At 36.5% G+C, this 25,773-nt stretch overlaps 1 protein-coding gene across 1 annotated transcript in view; it reads left to right on the forward strand.

Annotated features, from left to right (window-relative positions):
* Window positions 1-1,655: 1,655 nt before the first annotated feature.
* The window catches only part of LOC131434436 (hormone receptor 4-like), a 71,098-nt gene continuing 46,980 nt past the window's right edge, over window positions 1,656-25,773 (forward strand). The window contains exon 1 of the mRNA XM_058601149.1: window positions 1,656-3,703. Coding sequence (XP_058457132.1) covers window positions 3,691-3,703 — 13 coding nt within the window. The 5' untranslated portion in view covers window positions 1,656-3,690. The remainder of the gene's footprint in view (window positions 3,704-25,773) is intronic.

The raw sequence follows: 25,773 nt of genomic DNA on the forward strand, positions 1-25,773 counted from the left end.
GATACACTGAGGTCTTTTTTCAAGCGATTTTTATGCGGTTATTTTACGCGGATTTCTGAAGTTACGCGGTTTTTTTACGTGGAATTTTTTACAAATTTTCATTCATCCGGTCTTCTTGTTTTTTTCGTAGAAATGCATGAAACGCCGAGATCTGAATGTTTCATGCCGACAACAAAAAAAATCATTAGTTTCTCGACGTTTCAACAATTTCCAAAACATTTGGCATCAAACAAAAATTTTAGATTTCGGAAATCTGAAAAATTTTCTTTGTCCCTAAGTCGATTTCTTTTCAAAAAAATTTGTTTGAAATCTGTACATTTCATGCATTTCTAGAGCATTTGACATAAAAAAAATGTCCTTAGTTTTCCGGTTTTTTCACGCAGATTGCCGAAGTGACGCGAATTTTTTATTCGGATTTCCGAAGTTACGCGTTACGTATCGCCGTGTAAAAAAAGAACTCATTGTATTTATATTTCAATAAAACTGTTTCGCCTTCGAATATTACTAGAAGTTACTTGTTAAATACTAATGAATTTATCCATTATGGCAAATCTAGTAGCACTGGTTTCATTCCGATATATGTCAACATAGCGCTGTTAGTGTGTGCATCTAAAGTTTTAATATTAATTAAAATTTTGTCACAAAAATCCGCTTTGTTTTTCCAAAAACTGTCCTAGTATGCAAAGTGGTTGTTCGTGACAAAGTCTTTATATACAGCAAGTTTCAATAAATCTGAGAGGGTGCTGCCAACATTTGTTCGAGTTAGCACAAAATTCGTCGTAGATATATTTGTATAATGTATTGAATATAGCTCCTGGGAGTACGACCATTCCAAATCTATTCAAAATTATCTTAACTGGAATAATTTAATTCAACTAAAATTCAAAATCAATTCATTAGTATAAAATTTTCGAAAAAGAAAATTGTTGTTTCGGAGTATTTTATTAGGCCCATTCATGATCATCTTTTTGCTTCGTCATAATCTAATAGCACTCCAGAGCTGAATGGATTAATGATTAATGGTTTAGTCATATCGACAGAAGCTGGTCATTCGTACACAAACTTGTGTTTTGTGCTAGATTTCCACTCTCATCGTACGTACATAAAATTTCCCTCTTTTTCTCAGTCGTTGAATCGTTTCATGCAACAGTACCAACTTGCATACTTCGCTAAATGCAACCACCCGGCAATGGTAGCAGCTAACCCTCAACAACAAGAGGAAAACGAAGCAATCTGCCAGTATATAGAACACTTCTCTCTTTTCCATCAAAATTCGCTTCCTGATTTTTCCTCACCATAGAAGTAATCGGCTAGACTCTCACGGGCACTAATACAAGCAAGTTCAAACTTGACTCTGCCACCCGGTCGTAGGCGTCGTGATCAAAAGTGCTCTCATCGATCGAAACAATTTCCCCCCGAAGAAAAAAAAAACAACTACCGTGCTCTCGAAAGCTCACTTGATAACTGGCTCTTTCTTTCTCTTTCGTTAGCGAGCATGAACACTCTCTCCCTCTCGCAACATCCCAGTAGTGGTTTGGCAAACATCAACAGAGCAAACGACGACGACGAGGACGGCGAACCGAGCGTGCAAAGCAGCATAGAGCATAGCGCGACGTCGACACGCGGCTACAACGCTTTTAGACACGATCGGCGAATGTTGTTGGACCCTCGTTCGGGCCCCGGTTGATTCAGCTTCGTTCAGTTGGTAACCTACTTTGCTTCGATTCGTACACGATTTTTTCCGACTCGCATTGCATCCAGTTCCGCGTGTTCACCGTAGACCACCTTTTCCACGGTTACCGCACATACCGGCACCTCGCTCGACAGTGCTCCAGACGGGTCCTGGCTCGGGTGTGCCTTCGGGAATCCGGGAGAATGAAACTATTGGTGCTTTCGTCTTTCTTTCTATCGTTCTCCCTATCACTGTAATTCTTTGCGAATCCCAGTTCCTGTGTTCCGTTCACGTTTCGATTGTAGTGATTGTAAGATCGGAATTGAAAGTGATTTCGTGGGAAGGACTTTTGATTTGTTTTGTTTTATTTTATTTTTTGTTCAACGGGAAAAGTGAAAGTTGCTGAAAAAATCAGCAGGTCGTTCTTGTTCATGCGACGAAACCACTATCCTTGAAGGATCGTACATCAGCAGCGTGATCGACATTGACCTTAACCTGACTGTATCGTATTTTGTGTTGTGTTTTCTGCTGTAGTTGATATTTATACAGATGAGGTGCAAGATTGCGGGATGTAAATAGAAGATATTGGTCCGCCCAGAGAAGTGTGTTTTAAAACAACATTATTTATGGTGAAATGCAAGTGCATCAAACGACTCTAGCCTTCACGGAAGAGAAATAATGTACGGCTCGTTATAAAAGTGTCTAGCTAGTGAAAGTAATTCGTTAAACTGCCGGAGGCCGCAAGGAATGTTTCAAACAATATGGATTAAAGCAGAAAAATCTGACGGCTGTTCCAGAAAGATTTCGCCGACCAACGGTTATTTGGCTGGTGTCCGCCGAATGATGGAATGCTAAGTTGCCACCGGCGATCTCATCGCAAAGACTGATCAGTGTGTGATACAAAAAAAATCAAAGTTAAAAAAATCTATATCATGTGGAGTAATTTCCATTCTGCCGTTTTAGTCACTGCCAGCTAGATCCTGATATATTCAAAGTGTGAAAAGTGAAGAATCAAAGTGTCTTGTTAACTCGATGATGAACCGTCCATCGTTCACGCTTTCGTTGTAGTCCAACTCTTCCAGCATTTTCTCGTGAAGTCTGGAAATGGTTGATCCATGATTCCCAGGCTTTCTGGTTAAGTTTATTTGTAGTGAATTTCTCACTCCAAGGATACCACACAAAGTGATTCAAAGGTTACTTAGATCTCTTCGCGAAAGAGTTGTAGTGTTCAAACAAGTATATAGCTCACAGATGTAGTTTTTTATCAGTTGTTGAACCTTACTAAGAACCAAAGTAGCTGCGTAGCTAGAATACTACAAATACAGCACTACCACCACCACCACCACAGTGAAATGTAATCGTGGGGAAAAAGAAAACAGCTCGTGTTTCATTACAATTGCGTTTACTAGAGTGACCTTTCCAGAGCGCAGTATCAATTGCGTACCCAGCCGCCTGATGAGAACAGCGTGAAGTGGTAGAACTCGATCCGAGAAAGCGACCGAGATAAGTGATTCCCGTTCCAAGTTTATCAAAATATTTACAAAGTGACTGCTAATACGAAGGAATAGTGCTTCCTGATAGAAAGAAAACGCAGCCATGAGTCAATTAACCTTACCCCGGGCGCCGAGAAAGGAAACAGTGTGAATGAATCGACCGAAGGTGGCGTACCAAGCGGAATAAGCGGAGTTCTCCTATATTCGGGATACGGCTGGAGAGGAATTCCTTGCTCGGTTACCACTGTGAATTGTTGACATGATCGTAAAAATGACGTTATCGCGACTGCAATTGCTTGAACCCGACAAACCTGTGAACCGGTAAACTCCATTGTGCTAATGGGAGTGTATGTGTGTTTGTGCCCTGCTTGAAGCACTGCATTACGATAAAGAGAGCGCTCGAAGTGAACCGAAACTACGCTACCGAAGAGTAGTTTACCGACGAAATCCCGATAACGAACAGAGCAAGCGAGCTCATTTTCCTTCACTCTGAATCCCGTTAGAAATCCAGAACTCGTTACGAAAATGACGTCTCTAGGTAACCAAATTTAAAATTCACTTATCCTGTTCCTATGTTGTATCTTGGTTGTTGTACATAAAACTTACGTTTGGTTTCGATTGGCTTCAACTGTTTCGGCAATGCTTTCCTTCTGATTTTAATCATTTCTGTTTAGTTCTAAAACATTTATCTTTTGTTAACTATTCTGGTTAATGGGTCTGGGTTTCTTACGCTTAGAAAAAAATAGCATCTCGTAGGGAAACACAAAACAATGTCGCTGATGTTGTATTAATCATGACATAGTGGAATCAATATTAAACACTCTCAACAGACTGCACGGTTTCCAATGGTGCCCCAATTTCGGTTGAGAATAGAATTGTGAACCATGAGGGTAGAATCTAATTGAGCACTCATTAAACAGGCTAACATGTAAGTGGTAATTTATTATTAATTTTTGTATTGATTGTTCAAAAACACATACCTCTTACTATAAACGTGAATCAAGCTTGTTGGCTGATTTGGCACAAAGTCACTGTTCATTTTCAAAATTTCATAAATCCATTTTCAACAAGCTTGTTCTATGGTTTAGCTACTTACTAACCAACACTAGTGATTAATATTTTGATTGAAAACTAGATTAACAATTATTCATAAACCGAACAATAGGTTAAAGTTCATCGACATGCATTCATGATTTTGACTGCAAATTGTTGACACAATTGCTTTTTGTACGTTCTATTCCGTCGCTAAGGGCCGTTCGATTATATTTCAAAATCAACAAGTTATTCCAGGCGTTGTTTTGATTCAGCAATCATTTGCCTACCTGAGCGTACAATAAACAATGTCTACGATAATAGTTCCACCCGCCGGCTATGAAGTACACGGTTTAATAAGATTTTTGTGTGCACACGGATCTTCAGTTGTTTAAAATCATCGAGAGTTTGTTACCTAGAGCTAATATTTTTTTAGTATTTTGCTGAACAAACCCACTGTTTTTACTGGAGGTTCTAAAAGTATATGTAGGATAGGCTTCATTCATTAAGCTAATTCAAAAATGATGAAAATCGGTATAGGTTTGATATGCGAGTATAAACAGTACTGTAATGAGTGCAGGAAAGGTTTCACAATGGCGTCTTTATTCATGACGAATAGCGAAAAGTTCCACTATGCAAATGGATAAAATTGATTCTCTGTTATACCAAAAACTGAGATCTAATTGTCGGTTTATAAATGTCCTCACCTTGGACGCGCTACTATCAACACAATTGACACGAAAATGAAGACTGGTTTAACTCGCAAATGGTAAGTCTCTATGCGGAAAACTGGTGCAGCAGAAAAGTTGATGAAATCAGGATATACTTGCTCCAAATTAAATGATGATTAGATGAAAGCCAATACCGAGTCATTTCAGAAATTTAGAAAAGAAATCAGTATTGACACGACTTCAGTAAGACAAACGGTTAGTTTTGCACGGATGAAAAACCAATTTGATTGAAGACTGATTTCCAAATTTATCTCCGCATGTATTGGTCAGATTTTTCATACAATTCTTAAAGCACAATAAGACCCGTTTTCTTTCACATTTCGTCTTTGACTCATCCATGCATCAACAGTTCAAAATGAACTAATACTTCCACTTAGCAGTGCAACTTGAATCGGTCAATCAAATTTCTTAAAATCGTTATAACTCGGAAATTGTAATCTGTTTAAAAATAATTACGAAGAAGAAGTTGAAAAAAATCGATTCAGCACTCTAAAAATTTAAGTGATGAATGATTTTAAAAATTTTCAGAAAATAACATCAAATTGAAATGAATCTCAAAAGATATTCTTTGAAATTTATTTAACTACACACTACGAGAAAATCATGTAAATCTGCCTCCTTATAGATGCATATAACAGGAGTGTATGAACTCACTTAAATGTTTTACAAACTTGTAAAAATGAATCATGTCTTTAACATTAGAACTAATTTAACTGAACTTGACATCCAATCAAACTCAATTGTAAATGCATTTGCAGAACTTATGTTTGTGATTAGGAAATAGTCATTTCAACACTAGAAAATAATTCTACATTTCTCCTAGAAGGAAGCCTTTCTCGAAATAATAATGAAAAAAATCAAAGAACCCAGATTGGTTTGTTGAACTGGGCAGTTTTAAAAAGCTATAGATAATTGCATAGTTAATCTAGAAGAATAGCTCTTGCTTATGTTTAAAAAAACGTATTACTTATTGCATACGTTTTCAGAGCAAATTCAGCAGTTGCAAGATTCATATGTCAAGCCGTTTTAGTTTTATTTATTCGAACAGTTCTACTGTCAAATTTAAAACTGGTGTTCTATTTTCTATATTTGATAAAAGATAAAACGCTACTGCGGCTGCCAGATTATTTTGCTATAGATTCTAGATTTAAACTTTAAAACTGACATAAATTATGCGTCTAGAACAGTATGACAAATCATTTATTTTGCACGGAAGCAGAGACCAATTCGACTCAAGACTGATTTTTCAAAAGGGCGTATGTATGTTTGCACATACTTTCTTCAAATTGTTGCAACTCGGAAACTGTAAATTGTACAAAATCGGAGTATAAGAAGAAATTGTAGGAAATCGATTGGACATTTTAAAAAGTATACACTGTAAAAAAAATCTTATACTTTTTCAAAAACTAGAAAACCAACCGAAAAACATAAAATAAAAACTTATTTTTTTTCATAATTTCATTGTGAACCTCAACTCAAAGCCCACATTTTCGTGTATAATTGGTTAGGTTGAATTTATAAATGGCTAAAACCATCAGCCGCGATCGACGGGTTGTTTTTTTTTTAATTTACCGCCTTTTTATTCAACGAACATTTAATGAAGCACATCATCATCATATCCAGTCAACTCAATTGAAAATATTTTCAATTCTTAGGGATCTGTCAGACATCTAACACATGAAGTAAAATTATCATTCTGTGACAAACCAAAACATACGGTGTTGGATATCGGATGCTCAACTCTTCAAGTAAAGTAAAAGACTTGGTAGTTCGTAGGTTTTTCATTCATCTATTTTTAAGACTTCTCAGACAATTCTTAGATCACAAAACAATCGTAAGAACCATTTTCTGTCTCATTTCGTTTTCGATTCATCCGTGCATTTTCAGTTCAAATTGAACTAGAAATTCAACTGAGCAGTTCAAATAGTATGCACTCACTCTACTGGAAAGTGGTTGAACCAATTTGAACAGATTTAGATTGGGATTGAAATTCTTATAGTCGTCTCAAATTTTATTCGGATCCGACTCCCGGTTCCGGAGTAACAGATTAATATGTGCAAAGAAATTAAAATAGTTAGCATTCAATTATCTCGGCCTAACTGGTTATTACTCATTTAGATTCGAATGAATGCTTTTATAATCATATAGATAGAAAATTTCATTTGACAGGGTGATAAGGAATAAAAATTTAGATTAGATTGCTATTGAATTCTATAAGAATTCGAGTTCCGGATCCGGAAATACAAGAAGATGAATGCTATTTTTTGTGACGACCTGGGGTTTCTCTGATCCGAAATGTTATCGATCGAATTGGTAATTTTGTCTCATCACTAAAGGCTGTCATATTCTATTAGATCGCACAATGTCTGTATTTGTGTGTGACAGAAAAGTGCGGGGGCTGCGGAAGCCCTATTGGGAGTATACTGAACTCCCCACCTGGAAAAAGTGTGGGTGTGCAATTCTACAATGGAACTTCTATTTCAGCGCATTGTTTCGGTGTGAAGCAATCCATGGCAAAAATTGTACTGACGTTGACGTTTCCGAAACATATCTGATGCAATCGTTCGGTTGGTAAATGTGAAAGTTATTCAACGTTCACATACCGACATAAAAGATGGAGCACTCTGTAAGATGTCTTACTACCCATTATAATCTATTATATGTTTTTATAAGACATTTCTTAAGGCTAGTCAGTAAATTCTTCTAGTTTACAAGTCTTGATGATCGCTTAAATTTACTTAGCCCATATCGGACTCTAACTTCGGATTTCTAAAGCACTGAAAGTAGTGTGTATGATACAGTACTACCACCAATTGTTGCAAAACGACTGTTTTATGGCCTCATATTATGTTTTGATCAATTATTATACACTGAACATAATAAAGGTGCAAAGAGGGGATTAGTAATTCCAGGGCACGGTTCTTTTATAGTAACTGTCTTAATAACGCTGAGTTATTTGTTTATTTCGTTTTTTTCAATAATTCATCTGACAATTAATAATGAATAACACGACGTACAAAAGATCAATTTATAAGAAAGAAACATTTGACAATTTATGTGAGAGCTTCTGCGTCAGTTCACCAAATTCAAAGAAAATACCCAACTTTGGAAAATTCTCGAATACATGCTTGAGAAGCACAGAAGTCAAGGAGAGATAAAATCTTTGGGGAATCAATATCGCCATTGCTTACTTTAGCCACAAGTAACACTCGTTGCCTCTTTCTTCGTCGCTCTAGCGATTCCAGGCCAATCAGACGACAACGGTCAGGATATGGTGGTAAATCCAATGGGTTTTTCCGGACGAATCTCTTCTGTACACGTTCTAATTGCAAGTTCCAAACGAGTTGATTGGTTCCAAACCTAAGACGCATTTTCGAGTAATGGACGCACCAATGAACAGTACAGCGCTTTTGGACAGTACGGATCCCGGCTATAAGACCGAGTTCTCGTGTTACTTTGGAAATCAATGTTGATCGGTGTTGTTTAAAGGTATACTTAGACTCTACAAAGCATTTGTCCATCGAACTTGACATTTCTCGGAACTAACAATTAAAAAGTTTCTTCTACGCCATCCAACGAAAATATTTAAATTTTCCTGGAGACGAGCACAATCTTCAAAAGACCGGACTACCAGATACAGCTTCAAGTCATTAGCGTAAGCCAGTCTGCATCCAACGCCAAGTGGTAGAGTAGTGTCGTTGAAGAACAGCACAAACAGTAACGGACCTATGTTACTGCCCCGAGGAACATCGGATTTATTCGTGAACGGAAAAGAAAGACATAAGCCTAGCTGCACACGTAGCACTCTGTCGCTTGAATAAGAGCTCAACCATTTTACAAGTATTCCCGTAGCGCATAGTCGGAGAAATTTCGTTATAAAAATTTCATGATCTATTCGATTAAACGCAAATTGCATCAATTTAAGATTTTTATTTCGCCCGAGGGATGCAGGTTGATGTAAACGATGTTGACTTTTCTATTACCTGAATTCAGTTTCATATTCGACCGTTCAAGGATCAATCCAATTCTATAGAACATTCAGACTAAATAATTCGTTATTCCTTTGTATATTTTCAACCTATTGGAAAGATTCCGGGTTAGCCATATACACATTGAACCAAGATCAATACAAATTATCTAGTACGAAAATTCGTGAACTCGACTGGCCCCGTTGATACTTGTTTTTCTCAAAATATCATTATCATTACATACTACTTAAAAAAGCATTTGGAAAAATAATATAATATATTTAAAGTGTGTAATAAAATGTTGAACCTATGAATCAATGTTATCATGCTGATGAATCGACGTTTCGTGGATGAATCGAGCTCTTTCACACCTTCCAAGTACCGGGAAGAAGTGGAGTCTGAAACTCCAAAATGAAATTCACATCGAAGATACCTCGAACTAGTTTCACAAAATTTATTAGATTTAAATAAAAGGTCTTTTGGAGCTATTGAGTTCTATCCGAATTTATGTATTGATTGTTAGAAATTTCACGTGACGATGCTAAATAAGATCGAAATCTTCAAACCTGAAATATTATCCAATTTTGTTTCTCTCTTGTATAGTATTTACAAGATTCCCATATAAAATAGAATCCGTCTGATATCTGCTGCACATTTCATGTAAAAGCCTAATATTTTATTGAAAACGTGAATTAAATATTAATTTTTTGTTGCTCTTCAAAAAATAAATATTCCTAACTGAGCTCGATGTAATCGAATTTTCATTGAAACATGGATAACGCGATTCGTGATTGCATCCTTAGCCCAGCAAATGTTCCGTATCAAATCAATTTATGGAAGAGTAACTTTTCAACTTTTCAGCAACGGCTGACTGCCGTGCAGATAAACCACAATGTAAAGAAAACGAACATTCTATGCATGACAAATCTTCGATCGGACTCGTTTTCGCCCTAAAACGGATGCATATTGCATTTTCATACCCTGTCCAAACAACAGTTGAGCTTTTCCCCGAAAATTATTCGCACCCGAATCGGATTCCACGATTCAGCACCCGAACCGACCCGATTCAATCACTTCGGGTAAACTTCGTATCGAATCGTGATTCGTCGTCAGTCGATTTGTGCGATTTGCTCTCTCTCTCTCTCTCTCTTTTCTCCGATTTGCACTCTCTCGTCTTCGATTCATTCTCACCAGTTACGAAGCCGAACGTAACTAAATCAGCTGCTTGCAACCGATACCGCCGACGCTTTTATGCTTGTTTTACAACAACCCCCACCCCTAAAGCACTCGAACTAAAACTTGACTCACTGCGACGAGTTCATTGAACCCGGGAAGGGTACTACTCGCTCGTTCGTTTGTGCCGTAATTGGCGTCGTTGACTTGGTTGCTCCATTCAAACTTTGCTAGCCTGCTTAGACCAACACCAGCTTACTACGTTTCTCAAACAGCCATACGAATACAAATCGAAGGGTGCTCTGCTATAATGATGTGAATGGTAGAAATGGCATGTACGGAAGAGTTTCTAATCTCAGCTACGTTCAGTTCGACTAGGGGTTGAAATGAGAGCGTGAACGGAGGAATCGACGATAAATACATCGGTGGACGGTACAAACCGATGGAGCGGATTACATCAAACAAACTGTGAGGCAAGCTGCCTCGATTGCGCAATCCTTGTGCTTTCTTTTGTGGGGCGAACTTGGTCGTTGCACTCATGGAAAAGCACCGATGGGGATGAATTTTCCGACGATGATTTTCCGACCCTCGGTCATTGAGAAACGAATAAATATGTTGCAGAGGATTCTCTTCATAGTAAGCCTGTTGTCCTTAATATTTTTATGGCATTTTCAATTTTTCATTTCTGGATCCTTGTAGTGAACTTGTATGCGTTGAATCGAATTTTAGATTATTGAAAAAAAAAAACTAATCTAGCATACTTCTTAGGGACCATACAAATGGAAAAGTACTACTAAATATATAACATATCTCGTTAATCAACAAATCATATTCATTTTGTGGTTTTAATTATACATTTGCTTTCAAATCATTATGAGCTGTTCTGTTGTAACAGCCAATATTTTTATTGAGGAACAAAATAACTCAAAATTTCGAATAGCTAACATTGACTAGATCATGTTTTTAAAAATAACCGGCGAAGGAACGTATTTTGATGACACTTTCTTAATAATTTTCTAGTTACGAAAATATGCGATGTTATATCATACTTATGTTTTTTTATCTTAAACATATATTCATCGGGAAGTAACAAATATTTATTATTGAATAGTTCAACTTTAAAAGGTAAAGTTTAATTCAGTGACAATCAAATTACGTTTCTTCCATTCCGTTTTTCTAATTTGCGTCTACAGTACATAACTTTGACTCTTCGTTACGTTAGCAGTTTATATTGTACCGTTGGTGTGACTTAGAAGTTTAACATGCTTTATGTCAGCTTCTTGGTTTAGGATGAACTGCCAAGTGCCTTCATTTGTTCAATATGAGTTGCTAGCGCATTTATACGTCTCGGACGAAACGATCAAGAACAATTTTGTATGCAATATTTGTTTGTTCCTTGTTCTCTTGTTTCCTTTATCTTTATCTAACTGATTTCCACCCTAGTATTCAAAATATTTGCAGTTTTTTATTCATCATCGAATTATCCACCAATAATTCAATTAATACAGAAAGGTTTTAATTTTATGAATTTGTTTTACACAAATTTCACAATTTCAAACGAATCAGTTTAAAACTGGTAACAGAGTGATTAATTCGCAGAAATAAAAATTGTAGAGAAAAAACTACCACAGAGACGAGTTTCGATCTTGCAGCTTTTTCTATCCGGATAGGAAAAGCAACGGGTAGGAATTCTGTCTCGGTAGTAACTTGGTCGTCAATTCTCATTTCTATCGTTTCATTCGTCAGGTTTTTTTCAACCTGTTTTCTCGTTGAGTAGTGATATTAGTCAAAATCAGGCCCAAGGCAGGTCTTCTGAAATAATCAATTTTAGGAATCCATATAACCTGGTTCGAAAAATTAGTGCGCATGTTTCCCCGTAATTTGTTGGAAGTACGGCACATGAGAATTGTTATTGTAGTTGCAAGCAGAATCAAAACATTCCCAAAAAAAATCGTTGAAATCGTAGCAAGGAATTTTGAAAAGCAAGCAATCATTCATACCAAATGACGGTCTAGCAGGAAATAATAGTGCTCCAATTTTTCAGTATTTTGCTCATTTCTTCGTAGAAATACTCTACACACAGCTCATGACCACAATTCCTTCATACTTGCTTTTTCGAACGACAGAGTGTCAATCACGGGTATAGTAGTACTAATATTTTTGAAATAACTAACGGAATTTCATCTTCTTCTAAAATTATCTGTGAAGAAAAGAATATTAGTTATCATTTCTATTCCCGGACTGCCAATATCGTCTCGAATTTATTTTTTCATCGGTTTACTTAGCCATCTAGAGTTAGGCTAAAAGTAACCGTTTTGTACTAAGCACACTTGACTGTTCTTAACAGATCGGCTGAAAAGTTCGTATCGTTTCTATGAGAGGGCGCCACTAGAATTAAATCCATACCATTTTCAGTTCCAACCTTCAAAAGAAACGTGTATAAATTTGACAGCTGTCTGATTATTAGTTTGTGAGATATTGCATTTTGAGTGAAGCTACTTTTGTTATTGTGAAAAAAAAAGAAAAAAAAGGAATTTCGTGTGTTCATGAAACACTACTTTTTGATGAAAAAAAGTGCCGCCGATACCAAAAAATGGCTTGATGAGTGTTATCCAGACTCTGCACCGGGCGAAGCAACAATTCGTAAGTGGTTTGCAAAATTTCGTGCTGGTCATATGAGCACCGAAGACGATGAACGCAGTGGACGTCCAAAAGAGGCTGTTACCGATGAAAACGTGAAAAAAATCTAAAAAATGATTTTCAATGACCGTAAAGTGAAGTTGATCGAGATAGCTGACACCCTAAAGATATCAAAGGAACGTGTTGGACATATTATTCACGAATATTTGGATATGAGAAAGCTTTGTGCAAAATGGGTGCTGCGTGAGCTCACAATCGATCAAAAACAACAACGAAAAACCATGCTGAAATTGAACGAATTGGGCTTCGGATTGCTCCCTCATCCACCGTATTCTCCAGATTTGGCCCCCAGTGACTTTTTCCTGTTCTCAGACCTCAAGACAATGCTCGCTGGTAAAAAATTTAGAAGCAATGAAGAGGTAATCGCTGAAACTGAGGCCTATTTTGAGGCAAAGGACAAATCGTACTACAAAAATGGTATCGAAAAGTTGGAAGATCGCTATAATCGCTGTATCGCCTCTGATGGCAATTATGTTGAATAATAAAAACGAATTTTGGCAAAAAAATGTGTGTTTCTATTAAACGATACGAACTTTTCAGCCGAACTGTTAGTATTTATTTTAAACTTTCGTCTACGACTCATCAATGAATAGCAGTTCATGCTGAACTACCACTCCACTCAGCATTATTAGGGCAGGTTCCTTGAAAAACGTCTTTTTTTTAAATATCATTCACTATGTAAAAAATATACTATATTCCTTACAAAACATGTTTTTGTTTAATTTCATTCACTATTTGAAAAATATATCGAAGTTAAACTTTTTACACATGAAGATACGTATATAAAACAACATAATTTTTTTCGCAATATGGCGGTTCTGAAAACAGCTTTCTTAACACATCCGATTTGTTGGAAACGAATCATCTGAAGGTAATAATCAAAACATTTCCATATGAAGACTTCTATAGAGTAAACTGTCGTTTGGTCCATGTTGATAAGTATAATAGTTTTGGAATACGAATGCCATCCAACGTCTGGGCACGTACCGTCCTACCTTTTCTCCACAATCTTAGGTCGCGCGTACCTACTTCAGGATCATATCTAAGAGTATTTCACGTCGGGTCATTCCTAAGAGTATGTTCTAATAATTTAAGGAGAAAGAGATTTTTTATTTTTCGAAAATGGTTTGGGCGAACCTGATCTAAGGAGCGTCATTTCGTCGAAATCCGCTTTGCCAAATGGGTCATTTCGCCGAAAAGATTTTTCAACTGAAACCCTCGTACATAGTATAAATATCATTTAAATTTTTTATAGGAAAACGTACCGAAAATTATTGTGACACTTTCGTATAAGTTCTTATATCGCACAAATAATCTTGATGGCATCTTGCTACCTTATTACCAGCTTTGCTGAACTCAATATATTCGTATTTGTAGTTGTAGTTGATATCTCACAGCAACTATTGAATTCATTCGTGCATTCTAATCGAACCTAAACTCCTACACGATTCAGTCTTTAGTTTGTTTATTCAGTTATCATCTAAACAAATGACACTGAATCGACAATTTCACACCACAATACCTCTCCATCCTTGTTATGTACCTGACCTACCCATCTAACTCGGCGCGTTCCAAGTCTTCACGTTCCAATCAGATCCAACACCATCTTTGGAGGGTTATTGTCCGGTATTATTACTGTACCGCTTAAATACCACACTCACTCAAATTGCTCTAAATCTAACTAACTCTCTGTGAGTTCATTTCATCAGTTGCAGAATAGTTTTCAAAATGGCCACGAAAGAACGGTGTACATCAAATCACGAGCATTTTGAGAATAACAATCAGTCGCATCGCGCCATCGAAAAAATAAGTTAGAAATCGCGAGTTTAAAGGAGTCCGGTATAAAAAAACCGTTTAAGATTCAGAAGTCCCCAAACAGTAACAAGAAACAGAATACGAGAAAGTTATACGTTCAAGGTCAACGAAGCCGTACTGCATAATTGATGACGAGATATATGTGAAAGAGGACTTTTGAGCTCAGTCGGTGAAATCAATCAAATCAAAGTAAGAGCATACGGATATAACAATTCCGAATAATAATATGTTGATTTATATGAGTTGTCAATTATCCCTTCATCACGATGATTTGGATTTAGAAATAATGCAGGATTTACCGTAATTTTGCACACATCTTTGCACGGATGGAGAGACCAAGACTGATTTTTTAAAAGAGGGGAAATGCTTGAAAATTTATTCAAATCGTGATGAAAGTTCATGAAAATTTATTCAAATTGTTGTAACTAGGAAACAGTTATTTTTATAAAAATTTTGTTATGAAGAAGAAGTTTAAGAAATGATCCAGGATATTAAAAAATATGCTGAGAAAATATTAACCAGAAAAATCAAAAACCAAACGTCTCTTCAATTTTTTAATAGTTTTGCCTTTCTCATATAAAAAGGTTATGCAATCACTGAGGCAACCGACTTTTGAACCGAGGCCCGGAGGGCCGAGTGTCATATACCATTCGACTCAGTTCGTCGAGTACGCAAAATGTCTGTGTGTGTATGTGTGTATGTGCGTATGTGTGTATGTAACGTTTTTTTGTACTAACTTTTCTCGGAGATGACTGAACCGATTTTCACAAACTTAGATTCAAATGAAAGGTCTTGTGGTCCCATAAAAAATTCCTGAATACTATTTGGATCCGACTTCCGGTTCCGGAATTATGGGGTAAAATGTGCAAAAAAAAAGAAAATATGTGTTCTAACTTTTCTCATAGATGGCGCGACCGATTTTCACAAACTTAGGTTCAAATGAAAGGTCCTGTGGTCTTATACGTAATTCCTGAATTACATGCGGATCCGACTTCCGGATCCGGAAACATAGGGTAAAGTGGGTTAAAAATTGTATACCATCACTGAAAATGGAGAAAAACTTAAAAAACATGTAAATCGACTTCAAATCTTTTCCAATTGATAGTTTTTATCAGTAGACGGTCAAACAAACCGATTTCGATTATTCTTTTAAGAATCGAAGAATATTGTTTTGAAGAATATCACAGTATTATATATGATAGTATGATTGATATGAGAAAGGCATCATTACACCACTAGGTGGATTAAAACAGGTTATTTAATAATTCATCTGACAATTAATAATGAATAACACGAAGTACAAAAGATCAATTTATAAAAAAGAAACATTTGATAATTTATGTGAGAGCTTCTGCGTCGGTTCACAAATTCAAAGAAATACCCAACTTTGGAAAATTCTCGAATACATGCTTGAAGTCAAGGAGAGATAAAATCTTTGGGGAATCAATATCGCCATTGCTTACTTTAACCACAAGTAACACTCGTTGCCTCTTTCTTCGTCGCTCTAGCGATTCCAGGCCAATGAGACGACAGCGGTCAGGATACGGTGGTAAATCCAATGGGTTTTTTCCGGACGAATCTCTTCTGTACACGTTCTAATTGCAAGTTCCAAACGAGTTGATTGGTTCCAAACCTAAGACGCATTTTCGAGTAATGGACGCACCAATGAACAGTGTAGCGCTTTTGGACAGTACGGAAGTAAAGGTCACTGACCTACGGGGGAAGGTCATGTACACGCACATCTATGGTACCGTCTATCACGTACACAGGGATTTTGTATTCAACGTTGTCATACTCGACACTGTACACCTCGTTGTTAATTGAAGTGAATGCAATTGTTTCTCGTTCACGTTTAAACCTAATGCACACAGAGCTAGAAGCCTTGTTGAATTAAATCTCACTTACATCATTATTGCCTAGATGCATTCGTTATTTTAGCAAGATTTGAATTTTGTTTGCTGTTGGTCAAACTTTGCATCGCTTGAAATCAATTCAAATTGAGTTTGTTCTTGAAGGCCAAGTTTCAGACTTTTGTGCATCGTATTTAATCGTAATTCTGTTGGATGAAGTGTGAACACGAACTGACCGCCCGTAGTTGCACGTCGTGATTGACCGAATAAGTAATACTCATTTTCACGGTGCATACACACTCACTCAAAACTTTTCTTCACATGGTTAATAACGACTAAAAGGCTATGCTACTGATGATGGTAAAGAATGTTAGTTAGATAATCGACGTTTCTAGAGACCGCGGATACCACTGCATCTCCACGAATATCACAGGATAAGAGATGTATTAGTAGGGATGGGAAAAGATCTGGGTTATGTCTTGGTAAACAATAGGATCTTAATAGAAAATACGGTGTGCGAAACAATAAACTTCCAAAATTCGAAAAACTACAGATTGCCAGCTGTCCGGAAATATAGCACATCATTCATTTGTCAATTTTTTCCATTCTTTATCAATCAGATTGTAATCCTAAAGATTAGAAAAAAACATGAACAAAGAAAACGAACTTAGTCAGATGAAACTATTCTCAGAAGCTGAAAGAATCTGACAAGAACGAGTTCTGAATAAATATGTTTAAATTTGTATGTTGAACGAAGGGATAGTTTAGTAAAAACAACCAAAGTTGAAACACTACAAAAAATCTGATAATAGAAATTAGTATGCAGTTGATGATAAGATTACAACACAATTTAAGTTTGCAATGAGATATGAACTGACAGAAAACGACGAATTGTCACTTGTAAAAGAAGTCGCAAGAGATGCTGTCGAAATGAGCTCACCACCACCTCCTTCTGGAAAACGATCACAATTATTGAAAAATTAAGTTTTGCTCGTTTTTATTGAAAATGTTATATAAATAAGTCTTTATGATTGTAATTTTGTGGTAATTCTACGCTAAACAGAAGTAAAGTTTCTTTTTCGTATCAAGACGTGTGATTCGAAAGAAAAATCGCAAAACCAATATTGTATTCAATTATAGTGTCTCATGAAGGATCTTTATCGTTAACGATCTTCTGTGTGTCAATTTTGTGATAACAAAGAACTAGTTATCATGGCGATTGGACTTTCGATTTGACAGGAATAATTCCAATTTATTATTTTTATTTCTGGCACGTTTTGGTAAAATCCAACTTTTCATTCTTGGTTCCATCTTATCCCATGGTCGTATTGTTAGCTACCCCATACCTCATACCTCATACCCGAATCTTCAACTACGCGATACATATGGGAAAGAATGATTTTCTCGTTATTCTTGATCCTTCCTTGCGAAAGATGGAAATGGACCGGTAATGTTGGTTATCATGCTGTTGAGATGTTCAGTTTGTAATATGATTGATGCATGAGTTTTTGTATAAGTTGCACAATAGGTTTAAATAAAACAGAGTTGCATGAGAATTTTTACCTTTTTTATAAATATAAAAAATAGGTATAAAATACGCTCAAACTTTAGAAAAATTTTCCGAGGCCCGGAGGGTCGAATGTCATATACCAATCGATTCAGCTCAACGAACTGAGCCGTGTGTGTATGTGTATGTGTGTGTCTGTATGTGTGTTGTCAACTAAGAGGTCGAGATCTCAGAGATGGCTGGACCGATTTTGATCAAACTAGTCGCAAATGAAAGGTTTCCTCGTCACCCAGAACGCTATTGAATGGTTTTGAGATCGGATGTTTACTTTTTGAGTTATACGAAGTTTTATGTCAAAATTTTTAGTTTTTTGGCAGTATCTGTCACAATTGACCTTGAGTACCCAAACGACTGTGTACCGCATGATATTTTGCATCGGACCGATTTTAGCACGGTTCGCTTTTGGCAACATAATTGTTCGAATATGACATATGTAAACTAGGTGATGGCAGCATTTTCGAGTTGATAATAATTCCATAATTATATTGATTTAAACTACGTACAGCAATAAATGCGGAAAGAACATAACACCCATATACCATTCGAATCAGTTCGTCGAGATCAGCAAATGCGTGTGTGACAAATAATGTCACTCAATTTTTTTCGGAGATGACTCAACCGTTTTCTACAAACTCAGATTCATATGAAAAGTCGTATACTCCCAAACAAGGTTCCTGAATTATGTTTGGTTCCGGCCTCTGGTTCCGGAACTACAGGATGATATGTGAAACGAAATTAAAACTGTGGCTGAACCGATCTAAGATTCAAATGAAATCTAAGAATCATCTAAGATTCAAACGAAAAGTTTTAAGATTCTATAAAACATCTTGTTTTCCAGTCAGATCTAACTTCCGGTTTCGGAGGTACAGGGTGATTAGTATAAAAATGTCTGTTTCACATAAATTAATCGGGTTTATCGGGTTAGCAGATTTGGAAAGTCGATAACCAAATAAACTTATCTCATTTTTGGTTGTGTTCAGTTTTCGTTTCGGAAGGCACCCAAAAATTTAATTCGCACTACAATTTCTCAAAGATATCTACATTGATTTTCAAACATTTTGAAACAAATGTAAACTATACAGCTACTCAGGTGAATTTGTCTGACTTCGACTACTCCGAATTTCGAATTCCGGTTCCAGTATCGAATCGTTTCTCAAAGCTCAATCGTTTTCTCAAAAACGCCAAATCGAATTGCAGAAACAAAAGTTCAAATTAAAATAAATCCAATTTTATCCAATTTTGACTTCCGATTCTGGAATTGTATCATGATGAATTTTTAAAATTCAAAGCGATATAGAAGATCACAATCCCGAAAAGCTTTAAAGTTGGACTAAAAAATATTGCAATTTATTCGTCATATGGCCATACGAAACGGTTTGGGTTATGCTGGTTCCTGAATACCGGCTCTGGAAGTACCTTAAATTATCCTAAATTATAAAGTGGAAATTACTTCGACATATCATGGAATGTTTAATCGATTGTTACACTTTTAGATTCAAATTCGATCCGATTTGCAGTTTCGACATTACAGAGTAATGAGTTATTAAAATCTCAAATTGCCACTTAAAACGACGGACATTAGAATAATGTCATGAAAGCTGAAACACCGAAGAATATTCATGCAAAAAACACATGCGGATTTAGAAAAAAAATCTCACTGCTAGGTGGATTAAGCACGTTTTTTCAAATAAGTTACACAAACAATTTTTTATACGGTCTATAACTTGACTTTTGTTATTATTTCGGAAGTTTTCTAAATTGATTTTACAAGTTAGATCGTTCGGAAGATATGAGTATTTTAAAATAACTCAATGACTTGCATATTCAGTTTCTCTCTAGCAAATATACGAGATTTGGTATAATATAAGACGAGTTGCGGATTTGTTATTCGTAACAACTGGCGGCACAAATCTCCATACAACAAGGAAAACGTGCCATTCGAGCCAATCTGTTCTATCATGCTTCTCTCTAGCCAATATCACTGACTGTCGAATATACGAGACTTATCATTATATATGACGAGTTGCAGAGTTGTTATTCGTAACAACGGAAGCACGTAAAGATATGTTGCACAGCACAGAAAAAATACACTTTTTCAGTAACAGAATATATACTAGAAAAGTAATATAAACAAACTTGATAAGTTGCAACTTAATGTGCTACTTAGAGATTCTTATTAGTTAATCAACATAAAACATAATGATATTAATATTCAATTCGCCAAAACCATCGTCACAACGCAACGCAACACAAAAAGGCAACTAAAACACCTTCAAATCAAATTCAAAGCAGTAACATGCAATTTGAATGCCGAATATAACGGGCATGGTTTTCCTACTTTATCTGAGGCCGTTTCTCATCCTTACAAATAGGCTCGAAAAGTTCATCTGTTCCAAAAGACGAACGACCGCAAAATAAAAATCTGCACATGAAAAATAAAAGAGATATGTTCAATATTGAAATATTTCCAAGTGATTGTTCAAAGCAAAGTCCTGGCATTATATTCTTTTTGTGGACAAATTTTGTTGACAAATGTATTCAAATCAAATAAACATATCATTGTCGACTCTAGATGTCCCAGTTGAGAAAAGACACTTTGCCTCAGCTACCGTAGCAAGCGGGTCTGTTTGTCTGACAGGCAATTGCACACACACCTTCACCTGCACGAAAGCTCAATCGTGTCTACTATTTCAGGAAGTGATTGAACGCCGCCCCACCGCATACATGCTTGCAATCCGCACCACATCAGGTGCTACTCGCCAGGTACCTATGAAGCAATCAATTTCCACACGAGCATTTCCTTGTTTCAATCACGCTTCACACTTTTCTGCTTTGCACTTGCACCAGCCGCACTTGCTAAGTAAGTTGATCGTTGGTGAAGCGAAAAAGGGGTGTGGGAATATCTTTTCATGAAGTTTTTTTTTCTTCTTTTGCGAAAACAACGATCAAATTTTCGAGCAGGTATGTGTGACCGACCATCGTCGGTATGGCGATTTATGGAAAACTCTTCTTTCTACTTTACTGCCCAGTCGATTTATGCTATGCATGTAGAGCTGCGCCTCGCTACCTTGCTTGGATGATGTGGAAAAACGTGCGAAACTGGCGAAATGTCGGCTGGTCTGGCGTGTGAGGTGAATGTAAGCGTTATGTAACCGAAAAGGTGAAATCGCGGCCATGTTTTGCGAAGTTTATGGTTGAATTTAAGCGCTACTCCGTCCACATAGTGATGTAACCGATTCGCTACGAAGTCAATGACCGAGATGATTTCTGTTATTCGCTTTTTTTTGTTTGTTTGTTTGAGTGTATTCATTTGCAGCCTGCCTTCAGCCACTGATGCTGAGAAGCGGGGTGAGGATTGTAGTTACATCAAACTTCGAAACCACGCACGGGTCGTTGACTTTTTTCGGCTGGAAAGACTATTTTGCGAATCTGCGTCAAACAGTCAGAGTAATTGCCATCCATCGACTGCACAATGACATTGCACAATAGGCACAATGGACCGTTATTATAACTGGTGAAAGGTCCTACGAGTCAACCCGAACGAAGTCAAAAGCAGTTCACAGAACTGCACATAAAAATATTCGACATTCATCTGCAGTCTGAAAATTATTCCGAAATCAAAAATTGGTAAATTATTATTAATAATTTCAAATGGATCGTTTGTTACTATTGATCCTCAACTGATTAAAATTTGATTTGAGAATGACAGTCACAACATATTCGCTAACTGCTTGGCAAATCACAACATTTTTGCAATTTTTGTATATTTCCTACTTTGAAGTTTGAATGATAAACATACGATTGAATGAACAATTCGTTCTGAAATTTTGGAATAGGAGCATTGGTAGCAACAATGTTATTCCCAGTTTGATAATTTCCAAATTTTATAAACGTGGCTTTCGTTAAATTGTGACGTTTAAAAAAGTCTACTTATAATGGAATAGTTATTCTAAGCGAAATATACTACTACCTTGGTAAACTGTAGTTCAACGATACACTATAAATTTCTTTTTTGAAGTGCTTCACCTTTATATTTTTGTAAAATATGTAAAACAACAATTTTTAAGTTTTTTCTAAATAATAATTACATTCTACGATGCGGCTCCATTAAAATTCTATAAGAAGGAAACGCACGTACATAAATACTAGAACTAAGCACCATGCGTTTCCTTCGAACATAGCTTCCTTCTAACATAGCTTCAATGGAAACGTATGATTGATTATTAATTTTTTAATTGTAAAATTTTATTCTAGTGTTTAACTGATTATTTTTCCAGAGCAAAATAAATTGAAGTTATGCTAAAGCCTTTAAAAAGCTACATTTTTTTAAAAGACACTAATAAAATTAATGTCCAATTTAAAGTAAAAATTTACCGGAAAAATTAAAGGTAATATAATGTAACCACCCTACACCACCCCCCTATGGTGATTTTTCAAGATCTATGAAAATTCCACTAAGTGGACTAAGAAGGGTTTTTGCCATTCTCTATGGAAAGGTATTAGAATTGCTGGAAAACCCGACTTTCGACCGGAGCCTCGGAGACCCATAGTGTTATATACCATTCGACTCAGTTCGACGAGATAGGAAAATGTCTGTGTGTGTGCATTTTTCGAAGACATTTTTACCGCTCAATTTTCTCAGAGATGGCTGAACCGATTTTAACAAACTTAGGCTCATTTGAAAGCTACTGTTGGGCCATTGATCAAGTTCGAAGATCAAATGGTTTTTGGTTCCAGATATATGATGGTATTTGTGACGTAACCGACAAAACACGTTGATTTTTACCGCTCTTACATACTCTTCAATGCTAATGCTAAGGGTGCCAATATTTTGGGATCACCTCTAATTTCGTAAAGCGCTAGTGTTAAAAAGTTTAAGCACCTCGAAAAAGGTCCTCATGCAAAATTTGAGCTTAATCGGACATGCGTAAGGGGTGCTGCCCGGCGGTTAAGGTTTGAAAATTTCCGATCTTAAAAAACCACCATAAGGGGGAAGTCCATGAAATTTTCAAAATCGAAAATTTTTTTTGATGCCGAAACTCTTAAAACTGCATGAAACATCCAAATTTAGTGTCATCTATAAAAAAATTTTTTTTTGAAAAAATCAACTTCCTGGGACTAATTTTGATATTTTTTCTAAGTCGCAAAAAGTCGATTTTTTCAAAAAATTTTTTTTCGAGATGACGCTAAATCTCGACGTTTCATGCAATTCAAAGCCTTTTGGCATCAAAAATTTTTTTCGATTTTGAAAATTTCATGTACTCTCCCCTATGGTGATTTTTCAAGATATATGAAAATCCCACTAAGTGGACTAAGAAGGGTTTTTTAGATTAGCATCACTATTCTCATACAAATAGGCAACGCAAATGTCAAGCACTAGTTTGGAAAAATTATGCTGACTGTGTGACATAAACACTGAAGCATACTTTTGTGAACCACTCGAATCAATCTCAATTAATTGGTGTCAAAAATGAGCCAAAATTAGTGTCAGAAATTATTCCATAAAATGATAAAAAGTTCATGAGACTGTTTCGAAGAAAGAGAAAGGCATTATCACACCACTAGGTGGATTAAGAAGGTTTTTTCCACTATTTCTGAATGGCATGGTAATTCAATAGGAGCTGCCTTGCATTGAAGAGTCGAAGGCGGAACGGGAAAAAACTCAGTACGTACTTTAATGGGCTCTTTTTTATCAATATTTGAAATTTTCCACATGCATGCAATTTTTTAGCTAAATTTGCGAGTGATTGTTTCAATTTAATTTTTTTCGGAGATAGCTGAGACGATTTCCCCGATTTCCTGATCCGGATGCACATCGAGAGTATTGGCAAAAATCATCGATTTCTCAGCGATGGCTGAAAAGATTTTCACAAACTTCGATTTAAATGAAAAGTGTCCTGTTCGGTCTCATGAGCTGTTGTGCAATTTTATTCGGATTCGAATTCACAGGAGTCCAAACCGTCCAAATTGAATTCCAAACCGTCCTATAAAGTAACGATGCAAAACACGTAAAAAAAATCTTCGATGCTAAGCCTAAAACTGCTCCGATTTGGAGGTCTTGTTAGTTGATAACCAAACGAATCGATTTCGATTTGGTTCCCAGTTTCCAGCTCCGGAAATAATGCTGTTAAATGAAACTCATATTGATTTCTCGAAGATAACTGAACCGACTTTCATCCGCTACAGATCCTATGGAATTGTCAACAAATTTATAAATTTATAGGTTATTGCTGGATTTTCTTCGTATCCGACTTCCGGTTCTGTTTATTTTAATTACAGTCAGTATTGCTTGACTGACCATGAAATAATAGTGAAAATATAAAACTTCGAGAATTTGCTATTTGCTATCAGTCCTGGAGTTCCGCAGGGAAGTCAATTCGGATCGTCCATATTTTGAATATATTTTAACAACTTAAACCTTTACAAGCACTAACCAAACCATTTCTTGGCCCATCGTCTAACAGAAGACCTCCAAATCCTTGGTGGGACAAAGAGTGCTCAGATGCTAAACACGCGAAACAAAATGCTTTCAAGACGTTTTTAAAACGAGGAGGAGGAACTCCCCAGAATTTTGAAAAATTCTTGGTTTTAGAAACCAAGTACAAGAACATACTTTGGGTCAAGAAATGCAGCTATTGGAGACATTTTGTGGAAGGTTTGTCAAGAGAAACCTCAATGAGCATTCTTTGGAATACGGCCAGACGAATGAGGAATCGTAACGTAGGAAATGAGAGTGAGGAGTACTCGAATCGATGGATATTTGATTTTGCGAGGAAAGTTTGTCCAGATTCTGTTCCTACGCATAGCACTATTAGGGAGTCTTATTCAAATGATGATTCCATTGATAGCCCCTTTTCAATGATGGAATTTTCCATAGCACTCATGTCTTGTAACAATAACGCTCCTGGGTTGGACAGAATTAAATTCAATTTGGTGAAGAATCTGCCCGACCTCGCAAAAAGACGTTTGTTGGGATTGTTCAACAAGTTTCTTGAGCAAAATATTGTTCCACCTGACTGGAGCCAAGAGAAAGTTATTGCCATTCAAAAGCCGGGGAAACCAGCTTCCAATCACAACTCATATAGACCTATTGCAATGTTGTCCTGCATCAGAAAATTGTTCGAAAAAATTATTCTTCGACGTCTTGGGTCGAGACGAAAGGTTTGTTATCAGATACTCAATTTGGCTTCCGAAGAAATAAAGGGACGAATGATTGCCTTGCATTGCTTTCGTCTGACATCCAAATTGCCTTCGCTCAAAAACAACAAATGGCCTCTGTATTTTTAGACATTAAAGGAGCATTTGATTCAGTTTCCATTGATGTTCTTTCAGACAAGCTAAAGACAAGACGGTTATAAATAATTATTTGCACAACCTTTTGTCAGAGAAGTGCATGTATTTTTCACATGGCGATTTGGCAACATTCAGAATTAGCTACATGGGTCTCATGCCTCAGTCCGCTCCTGTATAATTTCTATGTAAACGACATTGACAGCTGTCTCGTAACCCCATGTACACTAAGGCAATTGGCAGATGATGGCGTGGTTTCAGTTACTGGATCCAAAGCTATTGATCTGTAAAAACCATTGCAAGATACCTTAGATAAATTGTCCGTTTGGGCTGTTCATCTGGGTATCGAATTCTCTGCGGAGAAAACAGAGCTGGTCGTCTTTTCAAGAAAGCATGATCCCGCGCAACTTCAGCTTCATATGATGGGAAGAATGATCCAACAGGTTTTGTCTTTCAAATACCTCGGAGTGGGGTTTGATTTC

Source organism: Malaya genurostris, chromosome 3 (genome assembly GCF_030247185.1).
Source record: "Malaya genurostris strain Urasoe2022 chromosome 3, Malgen_1.1, whole genome shotgun sequence".
In the NCBI taxonomy this organism is placed as follows: Eukaryota; Metazoa; Arthropoda; class Insecta; order Diptera; family Culicidae; genus Malaya; species Malaya genurostris.